Here is a 27,566-nt window from a genome sequence, read left to right as displayed (position 1 = left end):
GTAAAGCTAAAATCATAAAACATCTCACAAAAATGTATTTTTTTTTTCTTTTTCGAACGCTTAGCTAAAATTAGCACCGAATGTTATGCAATGTAACAAGTGCACAAGTATTATTATTATTTAAGAAAGCTTTACGGACGAATGTAATGTCATGCTTGCGCTTGTTTGTTTGTTGTGTGTATACCATATCGGGGTGTCCTTAATTTAGGACGGGATCAGTGTCTTCCGAGGGATCTGGCGGTGGCGGGGGTACATTGAGGGGGTCCCGAGGGATAGGAAGTCTCCTACGCCGTCACACCAGTTTCAAATCACCTCAAGACAGCCCTACACAGATACAGCTTGTCATACAACATCCTGAGCATCCTTAGTAGATTGTAGAATCTATCTACATTTACTTACAAATGTTTCTACGTCGCTGTGTCCAAGGACTAAATTTTCCAATCTTAACATCGATCTCATTTTTATTCATTTGATGCGGGTGTTTTTTTTTTTTTATTACCGATTTAACATACGACTATGCTACGTACTCGTTAATTGAAAAAGATATTATTACACATCGTTTTGTGTATCTTTACTGTTAGTTTTTTCTTTTTGTTTCTCTCTTTTTTGATTACCTTTGTTTAACAATTACAAACGCCTATTAAGATAGTAGCTACACCATTTTCGATTGTTGTGAAAAGTATTAGATATTTCGGTTATTGTGTAAGTAGCAGGTATTCTCGTTACATACTTATATTTCATTTCGTTTCCGTGGTTCCGCCGATGAAAAAGATGAATAATTCTTAAACAGTAGTTAAGATCATACGCCGTCAGTGATGAAGTAAAAAGCTACCATTAGTTCGAAATCGATTATTAATATTCACAATTATCATTATTTCAATACTGCTTATTCATTTATTGAACAAAACAAAAAGTTGCATATCAAACAGACTATCGTTTAATAGGCAATGATTCCTAATTTAAAAATAAAAAAAGAGTAGAGTGTATGTTGTAAGAGAATCTATGCTCTAGATTAAAGAATAAAAAGAGAGATATTGATATCAAAAAAAGAATTACAATAGTGACGTTACATTAGCCCTATATAAATGTATTTTAGAGGGGCATATTTTTGGCACAAAATTTGATAAACTTTATGTAAAGATAGAAAACGCAAGAACTCTTTATATTCCTATATCACTGTTTTTTATATTTACTAGAACATATGTTACACTCACATATTTACTGCAACAAGCGTTACACTCATACATAATCCCTTGTATGAACTCAAGTAACAATCACACTTGGTAAAGTATTATGGAAAGCTATTGTAAACTCTGAGCAAGCTGTCCGTTTCTTTTTCCTTTTTATTTCATTGAAACATTCCAGTTCGTACGTCTTGACATTCCCTTTACATTGTAAATTTAGCATCTCTTTTCTAGACATGATTCTTGGAAACAAGTTGAGTTGAGAGTTTGTGAGACAGCTTGATAAGGGGTAATATTATACACGACCAGTAATAATTATTCACAAATAATATTGTTAATTTCATTATTAAATTTTGTTCGCAAATAAATGTAATGCTTTTCTACAACATTTACTAACCATTTTCGTCGCCTTCATTTTTTAGCCTGTTTATGAATATATGCGTGTTAAGAAATATCGATAAATGTTAGAAAAATACCGTTCGTTTATTTTAATATATAGGAAGCTTTAAACCATACAACGCAACACGAACGTAATTTTTCATTAGCATTTTTTCAACGTTACGCTTTTTCTTTGTATATTATACGTCATTACACTTATTTTTATAAATTTTGTATATATATATATCTAACATGTTCATCAGAATTGTATGTACATCATAATAGAAATTACTATGTTTTTTTGTATCAAATGTTTCAGTACTAAAAATATACAGTATCGCTTTAATTTACTTACTGCAACAAACAGTTATTATAGATATAACAATTGTGTATAGATATTTGTCAAAAACAAAGAGAAAAATCTGAAAGAGATATTCTGAAATTCTGTACAACAAATATAGAACACATTAACACCGAAAAAGCATGCGGCTTGATGGTCGTGGCTCATGAAAGTATATTTCTGAAAGCATGAATTCTGGCATGACTTGATTTTTTACATAGTTATATTTATTCAACAGTTACAAATGGATGTACACATTATTCTTCATGTTTTAAATAGTAAAATTGATAAAATCTTAAACGTTATATAATAACATTTAATGCACACATATGATTAACAAGGAAATAAGTGTATTTAATGAAATTGTATAGTCAGTTGTAATGCATTTGTACTTTGAATAACCAGATGGTAGCGTATGGGATATCATCAATAATTCTTTATTAAAAGGTTGAAAAATCTAAGGCAATAAATAATTACAACTTGTAAATCATTCACACTGTAAGTTATGCTGCCATCTAATAATTGTAATACAGCGATTTTTTCTACTGACACTATCATTCTTTTCAGGACCGTTGATGGTAAGGATAAGAAGAATAAGAAGAAAGGACTCTTCTAACTCGACTCCAGAACGACGACATGAAGAGTAAACTTTTCTTGATGCAGTAAGCAACGATTCTTCTTAAAAATGATCATATCAGACGTGTGATCGTTTTAAGAAAAATTGAAAAGAAATTAATGAAAAGTATTTGCATTTAATAAATTTACTAGTAATCTCCTGAACTACTCCAAATCTAAATTTTCTACTATAATAATTTAACATTGATTTATATTGATATCATTATGACTGATATGTACAGTACTCGATGAAATATATTTTATGATTTTTGAATTTCATAATAATACGCTTTTGTAATCATTTAAAGATCAAGAGTGTAGTTCAGGCGATCGATTAATGAATCAAAAGACAAGAAATGAATATATGTTGCTTAAATTACGCGGTTGATGTGTATACTGTGTATATCACTCCACGTTTGTACGACTTCCTCATTTGACAATGCATAAACCTCACAGTTTCAGGAGTGAGGTGAAAGAGTGTTTCTTCTATCGTGTTCTCGCCTGTGCTTCTTTGCGCTTCCTATTATTAATATACAAGAAAATTATACTAGCATAATTTGACTTACTCTTGTAAACTTATGTGTGCTGTAAATTTGAGCACTGTTGCGGGATCGCATTATAAAGAATAAGAACCTCTTTCTACGAAAATTGTACACATAAAAATAAAAAGTGCGATACATTTATCGACCTAATTAGGCGAGAAAAGTCTCTGTGTCTAGAGATAGCAATAAATTGTATCAGTGTTTAAATATTCTTTCGTATCGCGTTCGAGGCGTTGTTAAATAAGCGACTAAAGGTGAGTGCATTTAATTATAAAATGACGTCTGCAAACAGAAGAAAAATTGTACAAAAAAGGTTTTTTTTTTACGTCAATCATGTTTCTTTCCGTTATTCGCTTAACACGGGTAACGTAATAATGAATCAATTCAAAAATACGAGGAAAAACAATATCGAAAATATATTATCTCTAATTGAAATTTTGTTCAACAACTCAATACATCATTTTACGAGGGGTGGTTGGATGTGATTTTAAATGAAGCAGTGGCCATATATATATATATATATAAATATATATTTATGTATAAATAAAATCGAGGAGATTTTAAGGATAAGTCCAATTCGTGTAAATTTAAGTTGTACCGATAGTAACGCAAATTCGACTACGAGTAAGAATAATTTGTATAAATAAATGTGTTGGATCGTTGTGATTCGAGACAGTGCGCCACAATGTCGTTTCCTTCGCTATGAAATCGTAATCTATAAATCTTCTATTAACAATAGGTTAATTATTAATGAAATCATGCGTGAACTCAAGAATAACGTAACCTGAATAATGCATAATTATAAAAAAGAAAGAAAAAAAAAAAAATGCTAACCGCATCGTCTCGAATCCGCCCAAGTATACGTTGTTATTAGCAAACAAGAATGGGCAAGCGCTCCAAATAATCGGTTCCTTCAACTTTATTTGTTTTCCTTTTCCGGCTGCCTATTTTAATACCGAATCCCATGCACGAGGATTTTTCTGTTAGATTTAAGATCTTTGGAAGGGAGAAACGTTTGCCCAGTCTTGGAACCCTTATTTCTAAGGTAATTGTGTGCCAAGTCCAGAGAAATAAGCATTTTATATAATACGCTAATACGTGATTCTCGATTACTGTAAAATAAGAAAATTCGTACGGTTTCTTTGAAACACGAGTCGAGGGAAAGGAACTTGGTGTTAAGTTGTCGAGAAGAACCACGTGTTACATTCCTATTTTGTACGCATTTTTCTAGGTGAAACCATCGGCGTAGTTAGGTGGGGGCCATGGTGGACTTGGACCTTCCCGTCCCTAGACAGAAGTCCTAATTACGCCAATGGGTAAACGCATCAGTACGATCTTTGCCGTCACTGATAATTCATTGTAAAGCTCAAGCTAATCCCGTCAGTGATTCGGAAAGTGTGCTAGAAAAAAAAAAAGAAAAAAGAACAAAAAGAATAAGAAAAAAGCTATGATATACATATAGAACAATTTATACTCGAAAATCAGTGAAAAAAAGCAGCAAACTTTTCGAAGTATCGACGCATTTGAGTGAATCGTTCGAATTGGAACATTTCGAACACGAGCTTTCGATGCTGGACAGTAACGAGTATCTTTCAGGGACCGGACAACTATAGCGAGGATCGAACGTTTCGCATTTCTCTGCACTGATACTATTAAGCTCAATTATTAAAGGTGGTATAACATTCATCTGGGCTACGATATTTTAGTCTAAAGAACAGCAAGGAGACAGAATGCTACTCGCATATTTTAAAACAAGAGGCCCCCTTTCTCCCCGTATAAATTGAGTTCACAGAAGAAAGTCTTAGATTAACTGATCCAAGGCTCTCGGTTTTTTTTTATAAATATCCTATTGGAAGATGTCGAGACGCATACATCTGAAGTACAAAGGTATTATAGCAAAGATCATCTTCGAGGAATAAATATGCATTCAAAGTCACATTAACGCGGGAATCTTCGCAACGGTATGCAAAGACAAAGGAAATCGATGTGGTTCGTGTACTTAAATTCAATATTAATTTGGTCTCGCGATCAATGTTAACCAGTTACGAATGGGATTGAAATGAACGCGATTAAACGGATGAAACGTTCAAGAACAAGTTAGTCAGAAAGCTGAAGATTTTTACAGGATTCCGAATACTAAGATTGCAACGAGTTGAAACGTTTGAAGGCACTTCGTAAGATTGTGTCATAGAAGGAATCACATTCACGATTTCTCAACTTTAATATCTTTCAGTGACGACAAAAAAGAGAAGGAAAGGAATAGTTTATCTCTCATTGTTGTAACAATTTTATCTGATTGTGAATGTAAAGGGAAGAAGAAGAAGAAAAAGAATGAGAAACCCATATACGAATTATGCTTAGTTTACAGAATGAAACTGTTTGTACGTTTCAGTGTTATATCGTGTAGCTGTGTAAGATATGGAAAATCGTCGAAACAGAAGTGTATCGATTACTGTATGTATGTATGTGTACTTTAACCAGCGATGCTTACGATATTACAATAGTTATTAATTGTCATAGATTGCGTGAAATGAGATGTATCAGTGTGTTAAAGAAGGAAAACAAGAACAAAAAAAAAAAAAGAAAGAAGAAAGGTAAGGCGAGAATAGATTAAAAATAAAAACAGACGAAAACAAAAAATTATATTTTGCCGTGCCAGACGAAAACAAAGCTGCCGCCGCTAACTTGTAGAACACGTTGTAATAATAATAATAATATTCACGAAATCACAATTAGTACATTATTATTATTCTTATTATTATACTTTAAAATGATGTATTCAGTAAATTATATACAAAACGAACATAACTGTTACTCCGTTTTGACCCCCAGTCTTTTATATTTAAATTTTTGAATAAACGCGCCGCGCCATCAACCGCATGGCATACAAGAAGAAACTTTGAACTATTTCAAGTATTTGAATTGAGGTTTGAAAAATGTACAAGAAATGGACGTAAAAATTATTTTACCGTGTTGCAAAGTCGACAAAAATTTATCATCTTAATGTCAATTTAAATAAAAAGGAAAGCGTGAATAATTAGAGATATCTTACGTTCTTCATATTTTACTTATTGGGTAGATAACAAATTTCATAGCAATACGCGATTTCATATTCAAAAAGCATTTAAACGCGAGATAATATACAATTCATACGGTGGTAGTTCGAAATATTTAAATTTGTTTTCGACGATTTAAATGTAAAAACGAAACGTCAAAGGGTCAACTTGCTGTATTTTACATTTTACATTTTTACTCGAAATGTCTCTATCAGTACTTTACTAATAACTTACCGTATATTATTATAAATAAAAAAGAACATGCATAGGAATGTGTATGTTTAAGATCATTATAAAAAATTTAATGCAGGTTAGTAGAAAGGTCTTAGTCGAGAATTGTGTCATTGTTTTTTATGTTTTTTTTTTTTTTTTTTTTTCAAGTTACATAAGTATGCGCGTTCGTATAGATCTAATTAGAATGTACCAGAGAAAAGTAAAATTTCTTGAAATCATTTAACAATAGATTTTATCCAAGTGGTATACATTCACTTCTTTCGAAGGTACCGTTCGCTTTCACGAAAATTCATTCCACACGTTGCTTATTTTCATTTGTACCGTTATATTACGTCAAACGTGAGCGGTCTAACTTGGCTATACGATATGTAATGATTTCAAAGTTATTCTTGAAATGGTATAACCATAGATCAAAATTTCTTTTTTCTAACAATAATATAGATTTTAATAATAATTAGATTAGATAAAAAATTTTACCAAAATGTGGAAGGCATTTAAAACAAAACAAAAAAATGAATATCTTCAAAATATTTTTAAGTGCCTCGTTAATTCTTTTTTATATTAATGTAAAATCTTTAATTCTATAATAAGGATTTAAAAAAGATATATTTGTAAAACGAAACATCGAATTAATTGGCGGACATATGTTATACATTTATTCATAAAGAGAATCAAATGAATCTGTTATCCCCACCAAGTGGTGGCGTGACGGTGTGACCCAGTGTGACCAGTTGAATAAGCGGCGGCAGCTCCACGAGCAGCATTTAATCGTGGAATGTTAGTTTATAAGTTTAATTTCTTTGAGAAGACTGATTAGTTAGACAATTCAGCAAGTGTAAAGAACGATCAAGCAAGCTTGAAAGCACGTGATAGGAAGTTATTCGCTGACCGTAATTTTCACTCGATGAGTTTCACTTCTAACCTGAATTAGTCGTCCAGCTAGCTTCTAGCAGTAGCAACGTATTCGTCTTCGAAGTACACATTTTCTTCGCTTAAAAACACATATTCGAGGAAGGAAAAATCGTAAAGTATTGAAAATTAAAAAGATACCAGTCATATCTTCACAAAATTGTCATCAGCATCAATTGCCAAGAAAATATATTACACGAATGTCATAATATTTGAGGGGCACTGTTTGATACAGAATCAGTGATCGACCGGTATCCACGTGTGTTTTCAAGTGTAATAGAAGTATTTTCTTTTATCCTTACACTGTTATGGGTATACAATTTTGAGAATCATCTTGCGAGAACGGTACGTGAAAGAAAATTTATGTAACACTGGAAAAATAATTACGATACACGACGAAATCGTTTGATTAACTTTGAACATCATGTGGCCAAAAGATGTTGGTATCAAAGCAATGGAAGTGTATTTTCCTGCTCAGTATGTTGAGCAAACTGAGCTTGAACGATTTGATGGTGTATCCGAAGGAAAATATACTGTTGGTCTAGGTCAATGTAGAATGGGATTTTGCAATGACCGTGAAGATATTAATTCTTTGTGCTTAACAGTGGTACATCGATTAATGGATAGGTATAACATAAAACCACAAGATATAGGGAGATTAGAAGTTGGAACAGAAACTGTAATAGACAAAAGTAAATCAGTGAAATCTGTTCTTATGCAACTGTTTGAACCTGATGATTGTACGGATATAGAAGGTGCTGATACAACCAATGCATGCTATGGAGGTACTGCTGCTGTATTGAACGCCGTATCTTGGGTAGAAAGCAGTGCTTGGGATGGTAGATTAGCTTTAGTTGTGGCTGCTGATAATGCCGTTTATTCTACTGGAGCTGCTAGACCAACCGGTGGTGCTGGAGCCATTGCAATGATAATTGGACCAAATGCACCTATAGTAATTGATCGTGGAATAAGATCATCGTGCATGAAACATGCGTATGATTTTTACAAACCAAATCTAAAATCAGAATATCCGGTTGTAGATGGACAATTATCGATTGAATGTTATCTCAATGCTTTGGATAATTGTTATCAGACATATTGTAAGAAGGTAAAAAATAAGTTTAACGAATCTGTAACTTTAAATAATTTTCACTCATTTTTGTTTCATTCTCCGTACTGTAAATTAGTACAAAAGTCTTACGCTAGATTAGCTTTTAACGATTTCTTAAATGCATCCAAAGAAGAAGTACTTAAAAAGTATCCAGAACTAGAAAAATTTCACAATGTTAAACTTGAAAATAGTTATTTTGATAGAGACATTGAAAAGGCATTTATGAATTTGAGCAAAGCAGATTTTAACCGAAAAACGCAACCTTCTTTGTTAATAGCAAGTCAAGTAGGAAATATGTACACTCCGTCTGTATATTCTGGATTAGCTTCTTTACTTATTAGTAAACCTATAGAAGAATTAGCAGGTACCAAAATTGGCATATTTTCCTATGGTTCAGGATTTTGTTCTACTATGTATTCATTAACGATAACGAAATATTCGAAGGATGGGTCGGATTTAATGAAAATTATTACGGCCTTGTCGTACATTAATCATGAATTAGAGTCTCGCGAAAAAGTTTCCCCATCAGATTATACAAAGATATTAGAATGGCGTGAACAAAATTGTCACACTGTACCATTTACTCCTCAAAGTAGCATTGCTAATATGTTTCCTGGAACATATTATCTTGTACAAGTGGATGAAAAATATAGAAGGACCTATAAGCGGGTATGAAACTTACGATAGCTTTATACGCTTAGTCTTTTTTATCTAGTTATTCTGTTTGGTACTATAACAAAGAAATAATTGGGAGTTTTATTAATTACCGAATAAAAATTTTCATAATGCACAATTATCTGTGTAATTTAAAAATTAACTGCTTAACGATTAGAACTGAAACATTTAACACTAAACCAACATATTCTTAGTGCCAATAATTGATATAAAATTTAATTAATATGCACTAAGCTTAATGTGTAAAAAGTGTGCCTTATACATACATTAGAATGCAAACCAAAAGATAAAATCATGCACATAAAGTCAGCTCAGTATTTTTATTTCACGTCCTGAGTACGTAAACTAACTTATATTTTAACTGTAATCAAATATTTAAATAGTTTTAATTGTTTTGTTAAAATAAATAAAGTATATATCAAGTACAAGATATGATTTGCAAGCAAATTATTTTTGTTTTGCAAAACTTGTACGATGTTAATAAATGATTATTTTCTCAAACAGTTGTATAATAAATTTATATGAAATATTAAAGTAAAGAAAAATATATAATTGTATTTATATTTTATTTAAATCATTTCAATGTTACAACATTACAAAATAGTATAGTACTAAAATATTCTTCTAAAAAAATATATTAATATATTATTTCTGTATTCTGAGATTCTCTTCATTATAAATAAATATGAGCATTCGCAACTACTACGTTTCTGAACCGCTGAAGTACATAATTGTCACGAAATACATAAAGATTAAGAGTTTATATTTACAACTGTATAAATTACAAAACTTGACTACCAGTCGTAAGTCTCTGATAAAATTGTAAATACAATTGCAAGTTTTCTAATTAATATAAAGCGAGTAGTAAACTCTTATTTTAATATTAATTGGACAGTGATAGAAAATACTGGCTCAATACCATGAGTATCAACAATATAGTGATTTAATTTTGTCTTAATATCACATGATTTGAATCATAAAAATATAAGACACTGTTTCTTCGTTTTGTATAAAAATTTCAATTTGAACAAGATATGTATACTATTTGTTTACCCTTTCCCTCGCCAATTAAAATATTTTATATGAACAGTTTGAGCAGGAAGACAATTTTCGTCCTGCGCCAAGTCTAACAACTTCATCCTGATTAGCATTAATTTGGCGATTTTCGTGTCGCCTCTAAAAACAAATTAACGTATTTGTTTTTAGGATATTTTATCAAGTATTTTTCTATATAAATTATATGCTTACTTTGAGCTCTGATGCCAGGTAAAAAAATATAGAATCTATATTGGTATTTTCTTTGGCTGATGTTTCTACTACTTGTAACACTTCAGGAAGATATTGACAAAGAGCTTCTGCTTCTTCTTTTTCAACTTCTCTTAAATCTTGTAGATCACATTTATTACCTGCAGATGTTAAATTTGATAATATATAATATTTATGTTAAGATTTAATACAATGCATAAATGTATCTTACCAACTAAAACTAACAAAACATGCGATGAAGTGTATTTTCGTACTTCTTCAACCCAATGTTGTAAACTTAAGAATGTAGATCTCTTTGTAATATCATAAACTGAAACATGCTTGAGTCATTACAATGGTAAATAATTAAGTAAAAAATTGTTTAAGAAGATAAAAAAGAAAATAGTACACAATTTTACACACCAACAATAACACCGTTAGCTGATCTGTAATAACTCTGTGTTATTGTACGAAATCTTTCTTGACCAGCTGTATCCCATATTTGTAACTGTAAAAATAATAAAACACTTTGTATCTGGGCAAAATCGTTATAGTAGGCCGCTGGTGACATACTTTATACATACAATATAAAAATCTTTTCAACATAAAACGTCTCATATCGAACATTTATGGTTACAACGAAATTTATAATTTTTCTCAAAAAAATCTTATTATAAAAAGTTTAGAGATTAGTAAAAAGTTTCTACGCAGATAACTTGTAGGTTAATCTGTAATAAAATTGAAAAAAATTAATTAGCTCAATAAGCGAAGACCAAATAAACGTACCTTAATCTTTTTGTCATCAATTAATACAGTTTTCATAGAAAAATCTACACCAATTGTATTTCCATGTCTTTCGATAAATGTACCAGATCGAAATCTTTGAACAACACAGGTCTTTCCTGTACCACAATCTCCGATAAGCACGATCTTGAACAAGTAGTCGAAATTCTCGTCGTTTGTCGCCATCAAATTGTCCGGGTCCCGGTTCGACATTTCTTTTTTTGATGGTCGAAATAGTTAATTAAATCGACGAGAATTTTTGCAACCCGTTCATTCAGACTTGCTGGTTACCTACGCCATTGTTTCATCACTTTTACGTTAACGATATTCCAACGTAGTACAGTTGGCAAATATGAAGCAATATGAAGTACTTATTTACACATTAGAATTTTTAACAAATATACATTATAAAAAAGAGGTGATTAAGGAACATTCGAAGGGTAATTAAGAATTTAAAAAGATTCAAGTATAATATTTTATTAACAAATACTAACAGCACTAACAATAGGGATGTTACAAGTTGTGTTTATTTTTTAATAGAACTGCTTAACAAAATGCATGCAACGAATTGTTACATATATTTATTATAAAGATATTCTTACACAAATAATCTATACCTAAATGATTATAAATACAGTAGGAATTAAAATTAAGGAATAACTAATTTTTAGATGTGAATTTTGAAAGACCTTCCAGCAAACTAACATACGCGGTATGCTCGTAGTTCGTACTAAGTTCAACTAATTTTTCCGCAAACTCGTTCGAAACACCTTTTTCTTCGAGGTAATTCATAAGCAAGTCATAGAGATACTGAAAACGAGATATTACGTAAATGTGCGTACATTTAGTTTGTAAACTACGAGTGTTTATAGAAAATAATGTTTCATTCTCTTGTTATAATGATTTCATGTACCAAATCATCCTACAAGAGAATGTTTTGCTTTTCCAAAGATTAATGTTCAGAATGGTTAATTAATAGACCAATCTGTACTCAACTCTTTGGTTAGTGTAAAATTCATATTTTTTATTAAAAATGTGAGCATCGCGGCTAGTATTACTTACACCATCAATGATTTCACCCTCTGCAACGTATATATTATCAGTACCTTCTCCTTCGTACAAACTAATTTCGTCTATGCAAAAGATATCGTCTGAAATTAAAATATATACATACATATATAAGAAACATATCCATTTAATTAAATTGAGTTTAATTGAATTGAGTTCAATGAAATCAATTTAATAAAGTTTAATTTAATAGTTACTGTAATTGTCATTAGCACCTGATGCACCAGGTTCGCTATTAAAACTGCAGGAAAATTCAAGAGTTTGATTTCCTCTTACTATATCTATCGTAAATTGTGGTTTACTCTTTATATCTCCAATATCTGGATTATCGCTCGACATTTCGATGTCAGGTTGAGGGTCGGAACTAACCGAATGATTTATATCAAACGAAATTTTAATTCTGTAAAAAAAAAGAAACAATTACTTAAGTGAAATATATGTTTTAATTGTAAGTAATTTATACTTATAGTCGAAAATAATCTATAGTTAAGTAGTTTCTCTTACGTTTCGTCGCTTTGTTTCTTCTCTAAAGTAACGAACGATCCGTTAAGTGATACTTTGAATCCATCTAATTCGGTGGGAATAGTTTTTAATTTCTGAGCTTTCTTTTCCGCTATAATCTCTTCCGCTAGAAATTCTACTAGCTCCTTCTCAGCTATCAGAAAAGTTGAAAGATGGAAAATTATTTACTTTAGCAAAGATTTTTCGATTACCATTTTATTAAGTATCGAAGATTGATATGCTTGACAATAAATGTTATTAACTATATGTTGCATGTTTTGACGACTCACATTGTAATATATAGATATGTATGTATTTAAAAATGTAGTCGGTGAAATCAATGAAATATTTATATCATACATTTTATTAATATCAAATTAATTTTAGGTGAGTGGATTGTTAAGAAAACACAAAGAATCTACGATGCGACAAATCTACCTTTTGTGTGGGCACCTCTACAACAACCACATTTACAGAGATTATTTCCGTGTTGAAACGATTTTACCGAAAGGAGAGGTACAGATTGGATTTGTCGAGAAACATTCCATAATGATCTTAACTGATTATTTGTAATTCCTATGCTCGAAGTCGAGGAAAACAAATTTCTGATCACTGACGAACGCAAAGTATTTCTTATTATTCCGTTCATTTTAATTTTTACAATGAATAAACCTCCAAACTTTTCAACCGGTATGCTTCCAAAATGGCTTTACACAGAAGGGACAAGCACGAGGTAAATCGTAATATCATAGAGTAATAACGTAGTTAGTTCATCGTTTGCTTGCTTTTAGGGAAACAGCTTCGCAGTTATTACTAGTAATTTCTGTTCGAGACGATGATTGGAGCCAACAATTGAAAGTTTTTTATCTTATCTTTTCTCCGACTGTCTTGGTTACGCTCCGTATGATGGAGCAAGTATCGGAAAGATGACGTTTTACTGCTCTACTGTTTTCACGCTATAAGGTTGCATAGTATTCTTCACGAGAGAATAGTATCATTTCGCGCAGCTCGATTGATTGTGAGCTTAGAAAGTTTCCCCACCATAATTTACTTCACATTGCATGCGCTATATACACGGTGGTCAGAATATACTAATATAGGAACGGCTTATTATACGACAGAGATAGTGAATCATAATTCATAAGTTCATGATCACTGGATATACTTTCTGCCCAGCGCGGCTTACGCATAGAGCCGTACGGCGCTTGCGCGTTACCTTGGTAGCGGAGCGTGGCAAGCCAATCAGAGCCAAGATGCGCAAACAAAACCAAAATTCGTTCATCCGATGGTACTATTCTCTCGTGAAAAATACTATATGTTGTATACACGTGGATTTGTATCTTAACCTTTTTGTATATATTGCTGTCAACTGTTGTTTAAAGAAAAAGAAGGATTGCGACAACAAACTTAAAAGATCAGAGAAAAGAAGAAGTAATGTTATACGTAATTGGCTTGGGTCTTGGCGATGCCACTGACATTACTGTGAAAGGTCTTGAAATTATTCGAAAATGCAATCGCGTGTATTTGGAATCGTACACGTCGATACTTGCCGTTGGTTTGAAAGATTTGGTACGTATATAAATTAAAATGATAGACAACGATTATTGGAATATGGATAAAACATAGAATAATTTGACGAAGCGTTAGCCGTGTGTCACGTCTTTCGAAACTCATACGATGACGGAAAACCAATGATGGGATGTTTCATTGAAATAGGAAGAATTTTATGGACGTTCAATATTAGAAGCCGATAGGGAATTGGTTGAGAGCAATTCGGATGAAATGCTACCGGAAAACGAGGAAGAAGATGTTGCTTTTCTGGTGATCGGCGATCCGTTTGGTGCTACGACGCATTCAGATTTGATATTGCGAGCTCGAGAAAAAAATATCAAGGTAAACGTAGAAAGATAAGAAAAGAAAACAAGAGTAACAGTTTGATGTTTGTTAACAAAAGTTATTGTTATTTTATGCAGGTAAAAGTTATTCACAATTCTTCCATTTTAACTGCAGTAGGATGCTGTGGCTTGCAGTTGTATCGTTTTGGAGAAACTGTTTCCATTCCTTATTGGAGCAAGGATTGGAGACCTAATAGCTTTTATGAAAAAATTGTATCTAACAGGCAAAGAGACTTACATACCCTTTGTTTATTGGACATCAAAGTGAAAGAGCCTACTTTAGAAAGCATAGTTAAGAAGAAAAAGGAATATATGCCCCCACGATTTATGACCGTTTCAGAGGCCGCTACTCAGCTGATCGAAATAGTGGAGGAAAAGGACGATAGAATCGAGGAGGAGGGAGGTAAAGAACGAACAGGATATTAATCGTTTGCTAATTTTTATAACGTATGTACGAGGTTTATTGTTTTTTTTAGCTGTTTATAAATCTAGCATTGTAGTGGGTTTAGCTCGAGTGGGCTGGGACGACCAACGGATAATTGCTTGTTCCCTTGAAAAAATGACTTCCATCGATCTGGGACCGCCTCTTCATTGTTTAATTATTCCCGGGCCAACGTTGCATCCTCTCGAATTGGAGTATATGGCGTTGTACACGTTAAACATAACGGATGACCGAATGTGTGAAAATAAAAACATTTTATAGTAAAAATATCGTTTTGTTTCGTACAAAATTTTATCGCATTTTGTAAATCATTTGAAACCATTATCGTAAGCCTTAGGAAATTTAAACGCTAATGGTACAATGATACACGAGGGAAATGTATAGCAAGCAGGTGAAGCACGATGGAATAACGTGGCTACGATCGATTAAAGGAAGTTGAGTGGCGGTGGCAGGGGTGCAGCTATGTTTCCCGTTCAGGTTACCAGGGTATTTCGTTTGCTCGCAGCCGAGAATTCAGAAACAAAGAATAGTAGTAAGTTAATTTCGAGGATACGCGACGATCGAGTAACTTTATTTGTAATAAAGTGACGACGATGTTGATGAAAACGTAGATGCGTGGCATACGACAACAGAAATATATCGTAAAACGTTCGATCGATTTTACGCATCTGTAATAAGCTGGTAGTAAGGACGATCCGGTGGTAAATAATGAATGTAATTGGTGACAGGTAGTAGAGAGAAGTGTACGAAGAAACAGTAAAAGAGAAGAAGAACGAGTTTGACAATGTCGGTATCAGGATATGTAATTGGTCCACAAATACCTCAAGGTTTAGCCGTGGTGGTTGAAGGTCTTGCACGGGAAATCTTACGTAACCAGCCCGCGGATATTTACGCGTTCGCGGCTCATCATTTCGAAGAATTGCTGAAATTAAGAGAAAAAGGACGTCTGGTCGAGATCGTTCCACAGGTATTCAATGACAAATCATCTAACAAACGCGATCGCGATGACAGATTTAAGCCTGGTCGTTTATCGATTACTGCTGATTCTTTTCTTTTCCTTTCGTTCGTTCTCAAGGTTTCTGCTTTGCTCGATGAAACGTCAACGGTAAGGAAGTTAACGGCACCGTGTCTAACGAGAAAATTGGCGAGAAAACAGAGGGAGACAACGAATGGGTGCGGATGGTCCATAAATCGAACCGTTAAGGTATTTAAGAAGCATGGATATAAAAGGGATGATAAAAACAAGGAAGAGGAGAGAAAGATTTCCGATGACTATCCGGAGATCCGTTCAGCAGGATTTTCAAAGAAAACGATTCGCGGTCGATTTGTTCGATCGTCCTCGGTCGGAGATCTGCTTGGTAAACACGTTAGAACCGAGGTTGGCGAAGAGACGGATAACATTCGCGATAGGTTTGCCTCGAAGCAACGCGAGTACCAGAAACGCTTGAAACGGCAAAAGAGTGCTGGTCAGATCGAAAGAAGCGAACAGTTTGGAAGGACGGAGAAAGATAACGGGTACGCGATCGATCGAGAAAGGAGTAAGTCGGTTGCGAACGATAGAGCGAAATGGAACGAGTCCGATGTGGAGGAGAGAACGCGATGGTACCGTGCAAGAACCGGAAGCGAAGAGGGCACGTTTGGAAGGTGCCGAAACGAACGAGAGCAACGAAAAAGCAAGTCGGCTGGTAGTCAACGAAGAGAGAGAAAGAAATTGGAGGAAAAGTTTCGAGACGCGGAAGAAACGAAAATGAAAATATTTAAGTTGCGCTCCGAAAAGAACCGAGAAGAATCGAAAGACAATCGCGTAACAGAAAAAGAAGTAGAAGAAGGTGGAGGTGAAGGTAAAAATCTATTATCGCGAATCGATGCTTTGGAGAGTCTGGTTACCCTTCCATCAGTTGTCACGAGACAATGTTCTAGCAGATGTTCAACGATCGAGGTACAAGAGTCCGACGAACCAGCCGATCAAAGCAGTTTCGTTCTACCCCCGATTTCGAACGATTCTGCAAAACTGCTTAAAAAAGAAAGCAGTTTAACGTTACCGTCTCTATCGAACGGACGAACTACGAATACGTCCGTTTCCGGTGATCGTCGGGATTCGAATATTCGCAACGGAGAGGAAATACGAATCGCAGACGATCGCAAAGACGAACAGGTAAACGACATCGTTTCTAGGAAGAATTCGTGGTTTAATGAAAATAATGAAAATAATGAAAATCAGGAGGAAGACGAGACGACGAGGGTTTTGAAGGAAATAGAAAATATTGGATACTCGAATTCGCGAGAAACAGACGTCGAGGAAGTCTTCAAAGATAGTTTAAACGTTACCCCCGATTCGATTGAATTATCTCCGAGGCCAGATTCGTTGGAACATCTGCAAGAGGTGGACGCATCGAAGGTAGTCGAGGGGGATGAGGAAACAGATAGGCAGGAAAGGGAGAACGATGAGGAAGGTGAGAATGGAGAGAATCAAGAGCAACAGAATCGATCGAACGAACTGAAACAAAAATTGCTCGAGATAGAAATGGTGGAGAAAAGTATCGAGAACACCCTTTCCTCCGAGACAGCCGTTACTTCTGATAATTTACTCGAAAAAGGATTCTTAGTTGAATCTCAGGTAGACTCGAATAGAGAAACGTGCGAAAATGGTAAGCGCGAAAGCGACACGATTTTCATAACCGAGACGAGGAAGGTGGAGGAGGAGGAGGAGAAGGAGGTAAACTCGAAGAAAGAATCGACAGGGGATGACAAAGACAATGGTAAGGATGATGACGAAATTGATACGTGCAAAGGTGAAACGGTAACCGGAAAAAGCTCGAATGCTTCTTCGAATATTTCCTCCGCCAAAGACGTCGATACCGATCGGTCAGACGTCTCGGAGCCAGTTCCGGTCCCGCTGTCGCTTTCGCTCTCGGAAAACTCTTTGATAAAGATTGACCCTTCTTGTTACATTCTTACGGAGGGCTCTCCTTGCGAAATACCGGAATCGGTCACGACCGTCATTATACCGGAGAAAAATTTTCCAAACGACGAGATCGTCGAGTTAGCCAGCGATCCCTGTTTCGAGAATACAGACTCACCTTGGAATCCTGATGAAGAAAAATTTCAACGCGACAAAAATCCGTTTGGAGATCGCGTATCTCCAGAAGCTTTTCAATGCTCGACAAGTATCGACGGTGATTTTCTACTCGGAATAAGTAATGCCGTTGATCGAACGGCTGCTTGCCAAGACCTTGGAAACATTAAGGAGGAGGAGGAGGAAAGCGAACGCGATCACGGTCAACGCGATGTGTCGTGTGTAAAATTATCCGAAGACGTTACGAGCAGCACTTCCGATAATTTAGAAAAGCGTTTCGAAACGATCGAAGACAAGAACGATAGCGATTGTGCCGTCGAGGGGGTGAACGGAGGCGTTAAGAGTGAAAACGAGAAATGTTTGAAGGAAGACGAGGAAAGTAGACCGTACGTACCAGAACTGAATTTAGATTCTCTTCGAGATGTAACGATCTCTTCTTTCGCAACATCTGGATCGAAAGATGTCGAAGATCCGTGGATAAAGGAAAAGATAAACGAAGAGAAAAACGAGGATGTTAGTTTCTGCGAAGGAGAGAACACTTTGTCTTCCTTCGATACTTTGCCCTCGGAAGAGAAAACGATGCTAGACGAGGGGGTTCTCCCTTCGAAAATCGAACTTCTTCGGGAAGAAATTTCAGTCGATCGTAAAAATGAACAGCGAGACGACGAGCGTATCGATGATCTATTCGTTCCCCCGAAACACGGAGACGATTCGTCCGACACAGAGGAGGAAATTGCAAGAGAGTTGATAAAGAATTTGATTTTGGAAATGCCTATCGTTCAAGAGGTTACCGGAATAGATACGAACGATGAACCGGAAGAAACGGACGTCGATAAAGTTAAGAAGGAAGAAACGGAGGAAGAAGAAGAAAGGGAGGATAACGAGGATGAAAAGAATATCGTTAAATGTTATTCGACGACACCGACAGCGACGATAGGTAAGTAAATGTTCTAAATAGGTATGTACTACTCGAGCACCTCAAGGATTGGCTCTTCCTAATCCTTTCCAGGATCCCTTATCTTGAGGTGTCAGATACATTTAACTTAACTATATAAACATGCGACTTTTTTTAGGCAGTAATGGATTTTTTATACTTTATCTTGACAACAATTGTTATTATACAAAATTTATGAAAATTACATTATGGAAAACTTTCCCGAATCTACGTTAACGCTTCATCTCATTCCGTTTCAATGTTTATCCTTATTGACGAGGTACTCCCTTTGCCCCTCTGCCGTCCCGCTGGTCATCTTTCTGTCTCTGCACAGTAGTAATTATAGCACTAATCGTAGATGTATCTTTTCAGGGACGGAGATGTGTTTGCCGCAGCAAGGATTTCAAAGCGGAAGTGGTTTATGGCACACCGGTGAATTTCACGATTCCTTACCGTTACCAATACTCGAAGCACCGAACGTCGTTTCTAGCAAGAATTTTCAAACTGCGAACGTTACACAGAAAACAACGAGGACGACGGATCCGTGGTTTGCCGTCGAGCCCGATCGTATCGGACATCAGGGATTCACCGTCGATCCTGACACGGGGATCCGTTTCGTAGCCGAATCGCCAACACAGCGACCGACTGTTGTTTATGCGATCGAAACTAAATTACCGTTCATTACTCCCTCTTTTAGTTTCCTACCTTGCCTCGTACGAGTTGGATCAGTGGTCGACGATCCGAGGAACGCGAATATCAGCGTCGTTTCACCTACAGAAAATACGCGCGATCTCGATATCGATGATCTCGTTCGCGAACCATTGGCGCTCGACGATGACGAACCAAAGCCATCGATTGTTATAGAAGAAATTTTAGTTGACGACGAGAAGGAGGAGCAAACGTCTCACGATAACGAAGGTAAGGAAACGCGAATTGATGAAAGAAACGATCGATCGTCCGTCGACGATAATCAACTATCGACAAATTCGTCGGTAAAATTAATTGATCGTGATGACATCGCCAGTCGAGGAAGAGAAGAAGAAGAGGAAGGAAAAAGAGGAGATAATATCGAAGGTATTTCGCATAGCGACTAAAACAGCGACAAATAGATCTTACAAGAGCGTTTTGAACAAGGTATCACTGTGTATCGAGTGTAAGAAAAGAAAGAAGGAAGAGACGAAGCAGGATACGGTCGTAGATAGATCGTTGTTCGATCAGTGGGAGAGTTGTCGAAGGAGACGCATGCGCGAACGAGAGTAACCGAGTAACCAGAGGGTTACGTATTTTCGATGAACGAGTTACGCGATTGCTATGCGCGCTACTGAACGCACGTTTGTGTTTGCGTTTCCATTTGCGTTTACGTTTATATTTGCGTTTTCCTCTGCGACTGCGTTGGCGTTCACATTTCGCATTTCCACTCGGATTCGCGTTCGCGCACGTTCCAAGTTTGAACGCCAGCTTCCGCGGCACTTTGGTCAGTCTATCTTTCGTTATACGATGCGTTAGGTGTAAGTTTTTCTTTTTTTTTTTTCAAAAATTGCGGAGCAACAAACATTCGTCAATCGTTTTGTTATAATATTATCGACACGGTCTCTGTTCGACGGTCTCGCTGCACTTGGAGTCACGGTAAAATGTATGAAACATTTGCAAGTTTAAAATACGTTTATTCATTCGTGTGAATTGTGTTCCGTTTCCGATCGTTCACCGCTAAGAAAAGCGAACCGTCATCTTCGAAGAATGACATCGAATCGATCGGGATAGCAGCGTCGAAGAATACCGAGCGTCCAGTTAAATGTATTTTTGAATTCATTATGCTGCAAGCTTCTACGAAGGAAGACGCAACGAAAGCGTCCATAGCGGCGACGAAAATTCAAGCCAACTTTCGAGGCTACCGGGTACGAAAGCGATTGAAAGAATCGCGTAACGAAGAATCCGATTCGCGTAATGGAGAGGACGAACGATACCGAGAAGAAAGTTCCGAAGGGAAACGAGAAGGAGGATCGTCGAGCTTGAAGAAATCGAACGGTGGAGAAGAATCATTGGAAGAGAAGTCGGCGATTAAAATTCAAGCCCGAGTGCGTGGATTCTTAGTACGAAAGAAGCAGCAAACAGCTCGATTGGCTGCGACTAAAATCCAAGCGGGCTTTCGGGGCTTTCAAATCAGAAAGCTGTTGAAGCAAACCGAACAATAATCTCTTTCGCCTTTCCTTCTTTCCATTTACCTTCTTACAATTATTTCTACGCATCGCTCTTCTCTAAAAGAAGTACCTCTGTTTCGAATCGCTCTCGAGGGACTATCATATGTTTCGAAACGGTCGTCGAAATTAGAAGATGTTTATTTTTTAAATTCCATCGAGTTTAAAGTAAACGATCTTGTTTGGCTGACGCGATGCTTTTTACCGACGTATCACCGTCCCACCACGTTCCTCGACATCGTATTGTTGGCATCGACGTCGGCATCTCTCTCCGTACCGAATGAATCCATAATTATCGAGAAACAATCGAAATAGCATATGTGACTGGCGACGACGTTGGCAGTAAGATTGCCAGCCGCTATTACGAGCCATCAGGATATTCGTCGTGCGACCAACCAGTTGATCGTTAATCGTCCAACAGTGATGTTTTAAAGAAAACTCGATTTCGAGATACACGTACGATCTGTAATGACAATTTACCACGACCGAACTACCGTTTCCTCCGGTGTGCCTCGGCCATCGACTTCGATCTTGAAGGTATGCAAAATTAGTGACGCGCGTTCAAAAATCGTGCAAACGCGTCTGCTTTTTTCTATTACGAAATTTCGTATATATTATACGATATGCATATATAATGTAGAGCTTTCGAAACTTTCGTCTGGTTCGATGTTATCAGACGCGAGGCGACGCGACGAGACGGTAAGAAGAATGAGGATAGTAAGAAATGTTGGTAGATTGTAAATAAAATGAAAGGTTTAGTAAGCAGACAGAATTTTTAGGATTCGGTATTTATTTACAAAATAAGGGAAATAATTACATTATTTTCTAGAACGTCTATATTGTGATCGGGCATGCGTTAACGACGCGCCGCGGCGCGCCGCCAAATTCGCTTTACCAACGATCAGACGTGTATACGATAGAAACGAAAGCATTCTCGTTTTTTCTTGATCTTTTTTTTTATAGAAACAGCAAGTAACGCGAATCGTTTCTCTCGTATTCTTGCTCGGTTCAAGAAAAATTTCGATCGGAAGAGATCGAATAACGCGTAATCGAACGCATCGGTTGTTAAGAAAAAATTCGATAATTGAAAGAAAGCATTCGAAAACGTTTAATCGTGTCCATTTCGTGCCGCTTTTATTCTCGCCCATCGACGTCTTCCCTCTTCGCTTTCGTTCGCTTTTCCTAGTCTCGTTGATTGCACGCGGTAGACAGCAGACAAATAGTAATAACAGTAAATTCGTTTTAAGCTATTTGGCGGATTAATTTGTTTGGGAAGAAAAATTGCTGAAAATAAGTTGCTCGATCGGCGTGCGATGACCGATTTACGCGTGTTAGTCAAATAGAAATTTAGGCGAAACCTTCGATTCTCATCCGGTCCCCCGTATATTTTCATACTCGAAGAATGTCCCAATCTTTTGCTTCGGTGGTCAGGTATATTCGTCGCCTGGTTTACGATAAATATACATACATACATACATCTATTTATCTATCTATCTATCCGTCTTTTCGGTTTTACACGGCAGTGGGCAATCTTCCAAATCTATCGAAATGAGAAAATTGTAAGAGACTCCCCGGCAAACAAGGATCCTTCTTCGAACATTCGAACTCGTCGGAACTGCAACCGATGCATTTGTTGCAATTGCAATGCATTCCTTCGCCGCAGATGCCAAAAATGTCCTTATGTCCTCCGCACAGTTGGTCGGGACCCTGGTAGGACAAATCGATGGTTAGCATGATCGTTACAATCTCGTTAAGGCAAGTTGCGGCAATCGAATTTGACTCGCCTTTGCGCATTGTGGTACACCGCATGCAACAGACATTACAACACCGTATTCACATTTGTCGCAAGAATCGGCGCAACTCTCGCAAACGTGTACTAAACCTTGTCGTTGCCTGATCGACGGATATCCAAAACATCTATCGTACCTGATCAAATAAAATCCGTATATCGTTAGATCTTTTATCGACCGTGATCAGATCGGTAACAAGGAAAACTTTAAATATAAGAAATTCTTACAGAAGGACGACAGCTAGTAGTATAGCTATGCAGACGGTATGGATGCCAGGCATTTCACTCGATGGATCTGAAACAAAGTTTGTGCACGATTAATCGATTCTTACAGGTATCTCGATGTCATCCTCGGGAGAATGATACGCTATTCTCTATAGTTAAGTAAATTGTATCTTTTTATAGAGACACGTAGGTATCTCTAACTATTTCCTCGCTAATTTGTTACATTTTATGTGTTGCACGCAAAGCAACCTGTAAAAATACCAATTTATGTAATTTTTCGATTCTCTGTAAAATGGTACTCGTGAATGACGAAAACGTCGTAGCGATAAACCTGGCTACCGAAGCATCGGTGTATATTCTATACATTGGCGCGTTTTAGACATCAGAGGGTACTCGAACGTTTGCGAAGGAAAAACCGTAGGCTGAGCTTCACGGACAAGCCAGGTAGAAGCAGGACAATCCCCCTCCGTTTCGTGTACCAACAAGCGTTTTGCTAAGAATAGCAAAAGGATTTCTGCGTTGCTCGTGACCGATGCCAGATTCTCTCTTTCAGCATTCCTTTCTCTTATAATCTCTTTTTCCTTTCTAATTATCAATTACACGTTCGTAAGAGACAACCGCTTAGAAACACGCGGTTATACAATTTTCCTCCGACGATCGGTTACCAAACGATAACATATTTTCTTTTTTTATATTTTCAGGACAATGAACGTAGCAAGACGGCGCGTAAAGTGCCGTGCGAAGGCTGATTTCCTGATAATCGGTCAATTCGGAACGAACGTACAAAGTATCTGTACTTTAACCGTGGTGCTTCTTTTGCCTCCTTAGTATATTTCTAAACCGATGAAAAGAGTTTTCATCGGACAAGTTGCTATTCTATTTTCCCTTAGTTTTATCGATAGCGTTGAAAACTAGTTATAAATAATATACGATATCTAGCGCATCTAGGAATTTCATCGAATTCGTCAAAGGTACGTAACAGGTATAGTATTGCCTTGAAATAAGCAAGTGGTCTCTGCCTTGAAATAAGCAACTCGCTATCCCCTCTTCTCTGTTTGAAGTGGCTCGCAAAGTGAGAGATCCGTGAAAGCGAGAAGTCGTTGTTTTGGGTAATAAACTGTCACGCTCGACTGAGCACTGACATCGGTTAGTAAAAGAAGGATGGAATATATACACTTTCTCCTTCTGATATATGTATTTGCCTCGAAATAAGCGAAATATTGCGAGAATGAGAGAGTATGCCATATTCTATTCTTGTTCAAAAAATAACATTGCTGCTCGGCCAATCACTTTATGGTTTACCGTTACCTCGGATCTCTTACTCGTTTCTCGTGTTTTCTATCGTCCCGTTTCGAGAACATTGTCAAGCCGAATACGGCGATACTGATAGCCGTAATAAGCAACTGTTCGGCTCCCGGGCGAGTTGCTTATTTCGAGGCAATACTGTATTTCTTTACAATTACGATCGACTTTGAAATTTCCCCTCCCACCCTTTTTCCCTCTTTTGGCTTTTATTCTTCGTTTGTTCCTTGCCGCGTTGGAAAAGATTGATTAGACCGCGAAGGTTCATCCGCCTTCTCGTTACGTATGTGTTGTTCAACGATTGGACAATCGGTATGAAAGCATACCTATCGCAATCGATTCTCGATGCTCACCCAAACGATAGATAGATTCCAATATAGTATTTAGCAGATGCTTTTCTTTCCTTTTCTGTTTCTTTTTCTGTTCCCTTGTACTTTGTACTGGAAGTGTACTATAGTACCGGAAAACGGAAGGACGAAAGCGCGAAAACACGAATCTGCGAAGACGGAAAGACGTTGAATGTGCCATTGAAGTCGAGTTCGCTTTGTTTTATAGGGTCGTGAAGAAAGGGCACGATGAAAAGTGGCGAAAGGGTGGGGAAAACGGGGGGGTCGAACAAACCATCCTCGGTGTACCAGTTAACGGTTTTCCCTGAGAGAGAGATAATCTTGGTTGCCATGCAAAATCCTTGCTTCCCGTCCTAATTAACCCCCGTGTGTCGTAAGTGTCTGTTCTCCTTTTAGACACGTCTTTTCCTGTTTGCATGAATTCTCTTGAAAGACATCTATTAATATGTAAATTTTCTTGGGAGTTACGAGAATCGACGGTGATCATTCATTGACGCATTATTTACGCTTGTTATACCCCATTAAGAAGCTTGCTAAATCGGATGATCGGGTACATGTTGTCAATCTATTTCTCAATATTGTATACTTGTGCGCATCTACCCTATCGACATTGTTACCGATACTTACATATTTTCTTTTTTAAATGTATACATACGTACCTACTATTACATACCTGTGCGGTAGACCAGGAAAGAGCGAGAGTCGAAATAAGGGTAGAAAGGAAGGGAAGAAAATGAATTTCGATCGAAATGTTCTATTTTCCATTGGTACGATGTCTATGTTTCTTTTTTTTTTCAAAGGTACTAACGAGATGATTTGGCAACGATTCAGCAGATTTTTCGTACGATTTTATCAGCGGATCGATCGAGCGGAAATCTTTTTCCTCGAGATGAACAACATATCTACGATAACGAATCAAATTATATTTCTAATGCTGGCCGATCGTATTTTCATGCCAGAACATAAACTGACGTGCCTTTACACGTTGATGTTTTACAACGTAATCGCTTACTGTATCAGCTACGTTAAGGAATTAATCGAAAAGGAAGATTGGTCGCCGTACGTGACTCTCACCGAAAGATCCAAAATTAGGCATTTAGCTATGTCCGCGACGAAAATAGTACTCGAATGGACGAAAGCCGTCACCTTTGTCGTAACCCTTACATTTCTGCTTCTCGTTTTTGCTTTGGAACAGGGTCTTCAACATTACAAGTGAGTAACGATTAATCAAACACGGTTACAACCTTTAAGGGTAAAAAGATCGAAAGGGGAAGAAATTAGATTAATTGTTCGATCGATCGTTCGTGTGTGGAATAGCGTGGACGTAGGAGCACACTTGCTCGGAGCAATATACAGTGGTACCTCGGTATACGACCTTAAACCGTTCCTAATATTTGGACTTATACCGAATAGGACATATACCGAAACAATCTTTCCCATAAAAATTAATGTAAAAATGATTAATCCGTTCTCACACAAAAAAAAACTCCTATTGATATTATACCTACATTAATGGGGTTGTAAAATAATTTAAACACTGTTTATGTCATGAACAGCATTTAAACGATTTCCTAGAAGTTTATAAAAAATATTCACTAGTTTATTTAACATAATTAATTTGTAAAATATAAATGTAACCTAATGATAGATTCTAAATTAACAAACCAAATGGAATAAACTTTATTGCCTCCTGTTTTGCGGTTATATTTTGTTATATGATATCCTTACTTGTATGATCAGTCAGTTAATAATTATATATCAACTCCGAATATAATTGATTATTAATTTAATTTTTCCTCTGAGATAATTATTTAAAAATGACGCAAAATTCATAGAAAAAAATGTCGTATATCGAGGTACCACTGTACCTATACCGCAGTTCACCAGAGTCCATAACTGCGAAAAGACCAGTTTTCGTTCTTCGCGCTTCTCCAGTGCGCATCTTCGCCCTGATTGGCGATACTTCCAAACGAAGTGGAAAGCGATTAGCAGAAAGCTCGCTGCGTTCCCCCACCATCTTCCAACCTGCGCGTCGCAGTTATGGACTCTGGTGAACTGCGGTATACATATCATACGTATAAAATGATAATTCTTGTGTAACGTATTTTTATAGACCAACAACGGTTTACACGGTAATCACGTGGATCTATTATGCGACAACGGAAAAGATTTTTGTTGAAATGTTTCCATCGATTTTGAAATTTCTTCGGCTGGATGTTTTCGAAAACCTCGAAGAACTTTATGCTCCGGTGATATTAGGATCATTTACCATTGCCACCTCGATTATATTCGTTCTGATACTCGTACCGAATACATCTTGGAACATTTTATTGATTGCCATCTATATCAATGTTTATTTAAGAACGAAGGATTTCGCGCGAAAATCCGGTGCCGCGTTAAAACGCGAGTGGCAGATGTTGAACCGGTATAGAAAGGCAACGCTTCAAGAAATTCAACGATTCGATGATGTTTGCGCTGTATGCCTTTGCAATATGACCAAAGCAAGAATAACACCTTGTTCTCATCTTTTCCATGCCGACTGTTTACGTCGATGTTTGAAAACCGGCGACACTTGTCCTATATGTAAAAGACAATTAAAATGTGATACATCCTAAATAAATATGAAAAAGAACGAGTAATCGATTATTTGCAGGCTGACAACCATGGGATATGATGATCATTGTTAAACTTTTTAATATAGATATCTTTATTCGAGTCGT

At 36.4% G+C, this 27,566-nt stretch overlaps 8 protein-coding genes across 23 annotated transcripts in view; 5 read left to right on the top strand and 3 right to left on the bottom strand.

The window, feature by feature from the left end:
• pnut (septin 7-like protein pnut) overlaps nucleotides 1-5,715 on the top strand; it is a 31,039-nt gene extending 25,324 nt beyond the window's left edge. For 9 of the 11 annotated variants that reach the window (XM_076691243.1, XM_076691242.1, XM_034321635.2 and 6 more), the window contains one exon: nucleotides 209-1,572. In XM_076691243.1, the coding sequence (XP_076547358.1) occupies nucleotides 209-368 (160 nt within the window). In that variant the 3' untranslated portion in view covers nucleotides 369-1,572. Of the gene's footprint in view, nucleotides 1-208; nucleotides 1,573-2,469 lie in introns of those variants that run through there. The other 2 variants (XM_034321643.2, XM_034321644.2) reach the window with 1 other exon arrangement.
• Nucleotides 5,716-6,903: 1,188 nt separating this feature from the next.
• Hmgs (hydroxymethylglutaryl-CoA synthase) lies at nucleotides 6,904-10,451 on the top strand. Its single transcript, XM_034321654.2, has one exon. It carries the CDS (start codon nucleotides 7,683-7,685, stop codon nucleotides 9,042-9,044), a length of 1,362 nt encoding a protein of 453 aa, XP_034177545.1. The 5' UTR covers nucleotides 6,904-7,682; the 3' UTR covers nucleotides 9,045-10,451.
• Nucleotides 9,709-11,285, bottom strand: Rab19 (RAS oncogene family member Rab19). Of its 2 annotated transcripts, XM_034321665.2 has the most exons (5): nucleotides 11,076-11,285; nucleotides 10,713-10,797; nucleotides 10,522-10,620; nucleotides 10,293-10,450; nucleotides 9,709-10,220 (listed from the first exon to the last, which is right to left on the bottom strand). In XM_034321665.2, exons 1-5 carry the CDS (start codon nucleotides 11,283-11,285, stop codon nucleotides 10,113-10,115), a joined length of 660 nt encoding a protein of 219 aa, XP_034177556.1. In that variant the 3' UTR covers nucleotides 9,709-10,112. The 2 variants fall into 2 exon arrangements, with proteins under 2 accessions (XP_034177556.1, XP_034177557.1); XM_034321666.2 differs by lacking the exon at nucleotides 10,522-10,620.
• A 296-nt stretch (nucleotides 11,286-11,581) lies between these two features.
• On the bottom strand, nucleotides 11,582-13,290 carry P32 (complement C1q binding protein P32). Of its 2 annotated transcripts, none has more exons than XM_034321662.2 (5): nucleotides 13,080-13,290; nucleotides 12,645-12,795; nucleotides 12,356-12,540; nucleotides 12,135-12,223; nucleotides 11,582-11,882 (listed from the first exon to the last, which is right to left on the bottom strand). In XM_034321662.2, exons 1-5 carry the CDS (start codon nucleotides 13,288-13,290, stop codon nucleotides 11,733-11,735), a joined length of 786 nt encoding a protein of 261 aa, XP_034177553.1. In that variant the 3' UTR covers nucleotides 11,582-11,732. The 2 variants fall into 2 exon arrangements, with proteins under 2 accessions (XP_034177553.1, XP_034177552.1); XM_034321661.2 differs by having other exon boundaries at nucleotides 11,584-11,882; nucleotides 12,338-12,540.
• A 179-nt stretch (nucleotides 13,291-13,469) lies between these two features.
• On the top strand, nucleotides 13,470-15,254 carry Dph5 (diphthine methyl ester synthase). Of its 2 annotated transcripts, none has more exons than XM_034321657.2 (5): nucleotides 13,470-13,604; nucleotides 14,024-14,210; nucleotides 14,358-14,534; nucleotides 14,615-14,939; nucleotides 15,013-15,254. In XM_034321657.2, the coding sequence occupies exons 2-5, from the start codon at nucleotides 14,076-14,078 to the stop codon at nucleotides 15,237-15,239; spliced, it is 864 nt and encodes a 287-aa protein (XP_034177548.1). In that variant the 5' UTR covers nucleotides 13,470-13,604; nucleotides 14,024-14,075; the 3' UTR covers nucleotides 15,240-15,254. The 2 variants fall into 2 exon arrangements, with proteins under 2 accessions (XP_034177548.1, XP_034177549.1); XM_034321658.2 differs by lacking the exon at nucleotides 13,470-13,604 and adding an exon at nucleotides 13,611-13,929.
• Nucleotides 15,255-15,268: 14 nt separating this feature from the next.
• LOC117602987 (uncharacterized) lies at nucleotides 15,269-24,166 on the top strand. Its single transcript, XM_076691288.1, has 4 exons — nucleotides 15,269-18,991; nucleotides 19,361-19,906; nucleotides 20,666-21,720; nucleotides 23,899-24,166. The coding sequence occupies exons 1-3, from the start codon at nucleotides 15,763-15,765 to the stop codon at nucleotides 21,178-21,180; spliced, it is 4,290 nt and encodes a 1,429-aa protein (XP_076547403.1). The 5' UTR covers nucleotides 15,269-15,762; the 3' UTR covers nucleotides 21,181-21,720; nucleotides 23,899-24,166.
• Qbp-1 (Queen brain-selective protein-1) lies at nucleotides 21,970-25,652 on the bottom strand. Of its 3 annotated transcripts, none has more exons than XM_034321670.2 (4): nucleotides 25,506-25,652; nucleotides 23,201-23,267; nucleotides 22,968-23,109; nucleotides 21,970-22,890 (listed from the first exon to the last, which is right to left on the bottom strand). In XM_034321670.2, exons 1-4 carry the CDS (start codon nucleotides 25,609-25,611, stop codon nucleotides 22,696-22,698), a joined length of 510 nt encoding a protein of 169 aa, XP_034177561.1. In that variant the 5' UTR covers nucleotides 25,612-25,652; the 3' UTR covers nucleotides 21,970-22,695. The 3 variants fall into 3 exon arrangements, with proteins under 3 accessions (XP_034177561.1, XP_034177559.1, XP_034177560.1); XM_034321668.2 differs by lacking the exon at nucleotides 25,506-25,652 and adding an exon at nucleotides 24,826-25,079; XM_034321669.2 differs by lacking the exon at nucleotides 25,506-25,652 and adding an exon at nucleotides 24,853-25,079.
• On the top strand, nucleotides 24,214-27,551 carry LOC117602992 (uncharacterized). Its single transcript, XM_034321656.2, has 3 exons — nucleotides 24,214-24,343; nucleotides 25,647-26,058; nucleotides 26,960-27,551. The coding sequence occupies exons 2-3, from the start codon at nucleotides 25,658-25,660 to the stop codon at nucleotides 27,459-27,461; spliced, it is 903 nt and encodes a 300-aa protein (XP_034177547.1). The 5' UTR covers nucleotides 24,214-24,343; nucleotides 25,647-25,657; the 3' UTR covers nucleotides 27,462-27,551.
• The last annotated feature ends 15 nt before the right edge of the window (nucleotides 27,552-27,566 follow it).

Source organism: Osmia lignaria, chromosome 12, assembly GCF_051020975.1.
Source record: "Osmia lignaria lignaria isolate PbOS001 chromosome 12, iyOsmLign1, whole genome shotgun sequence".
NCBI classification, from domain to species: Eukaryota; Metazoa; Arthropoda; class Insecta; order Hymenoptera; family Megachilidae; genus Osmia; species Osmia lignaria.
Note: the sequence above shows the minus strand (reverse complement) of the source record. Positions and strands in the feature narration are given on the sequence as shown.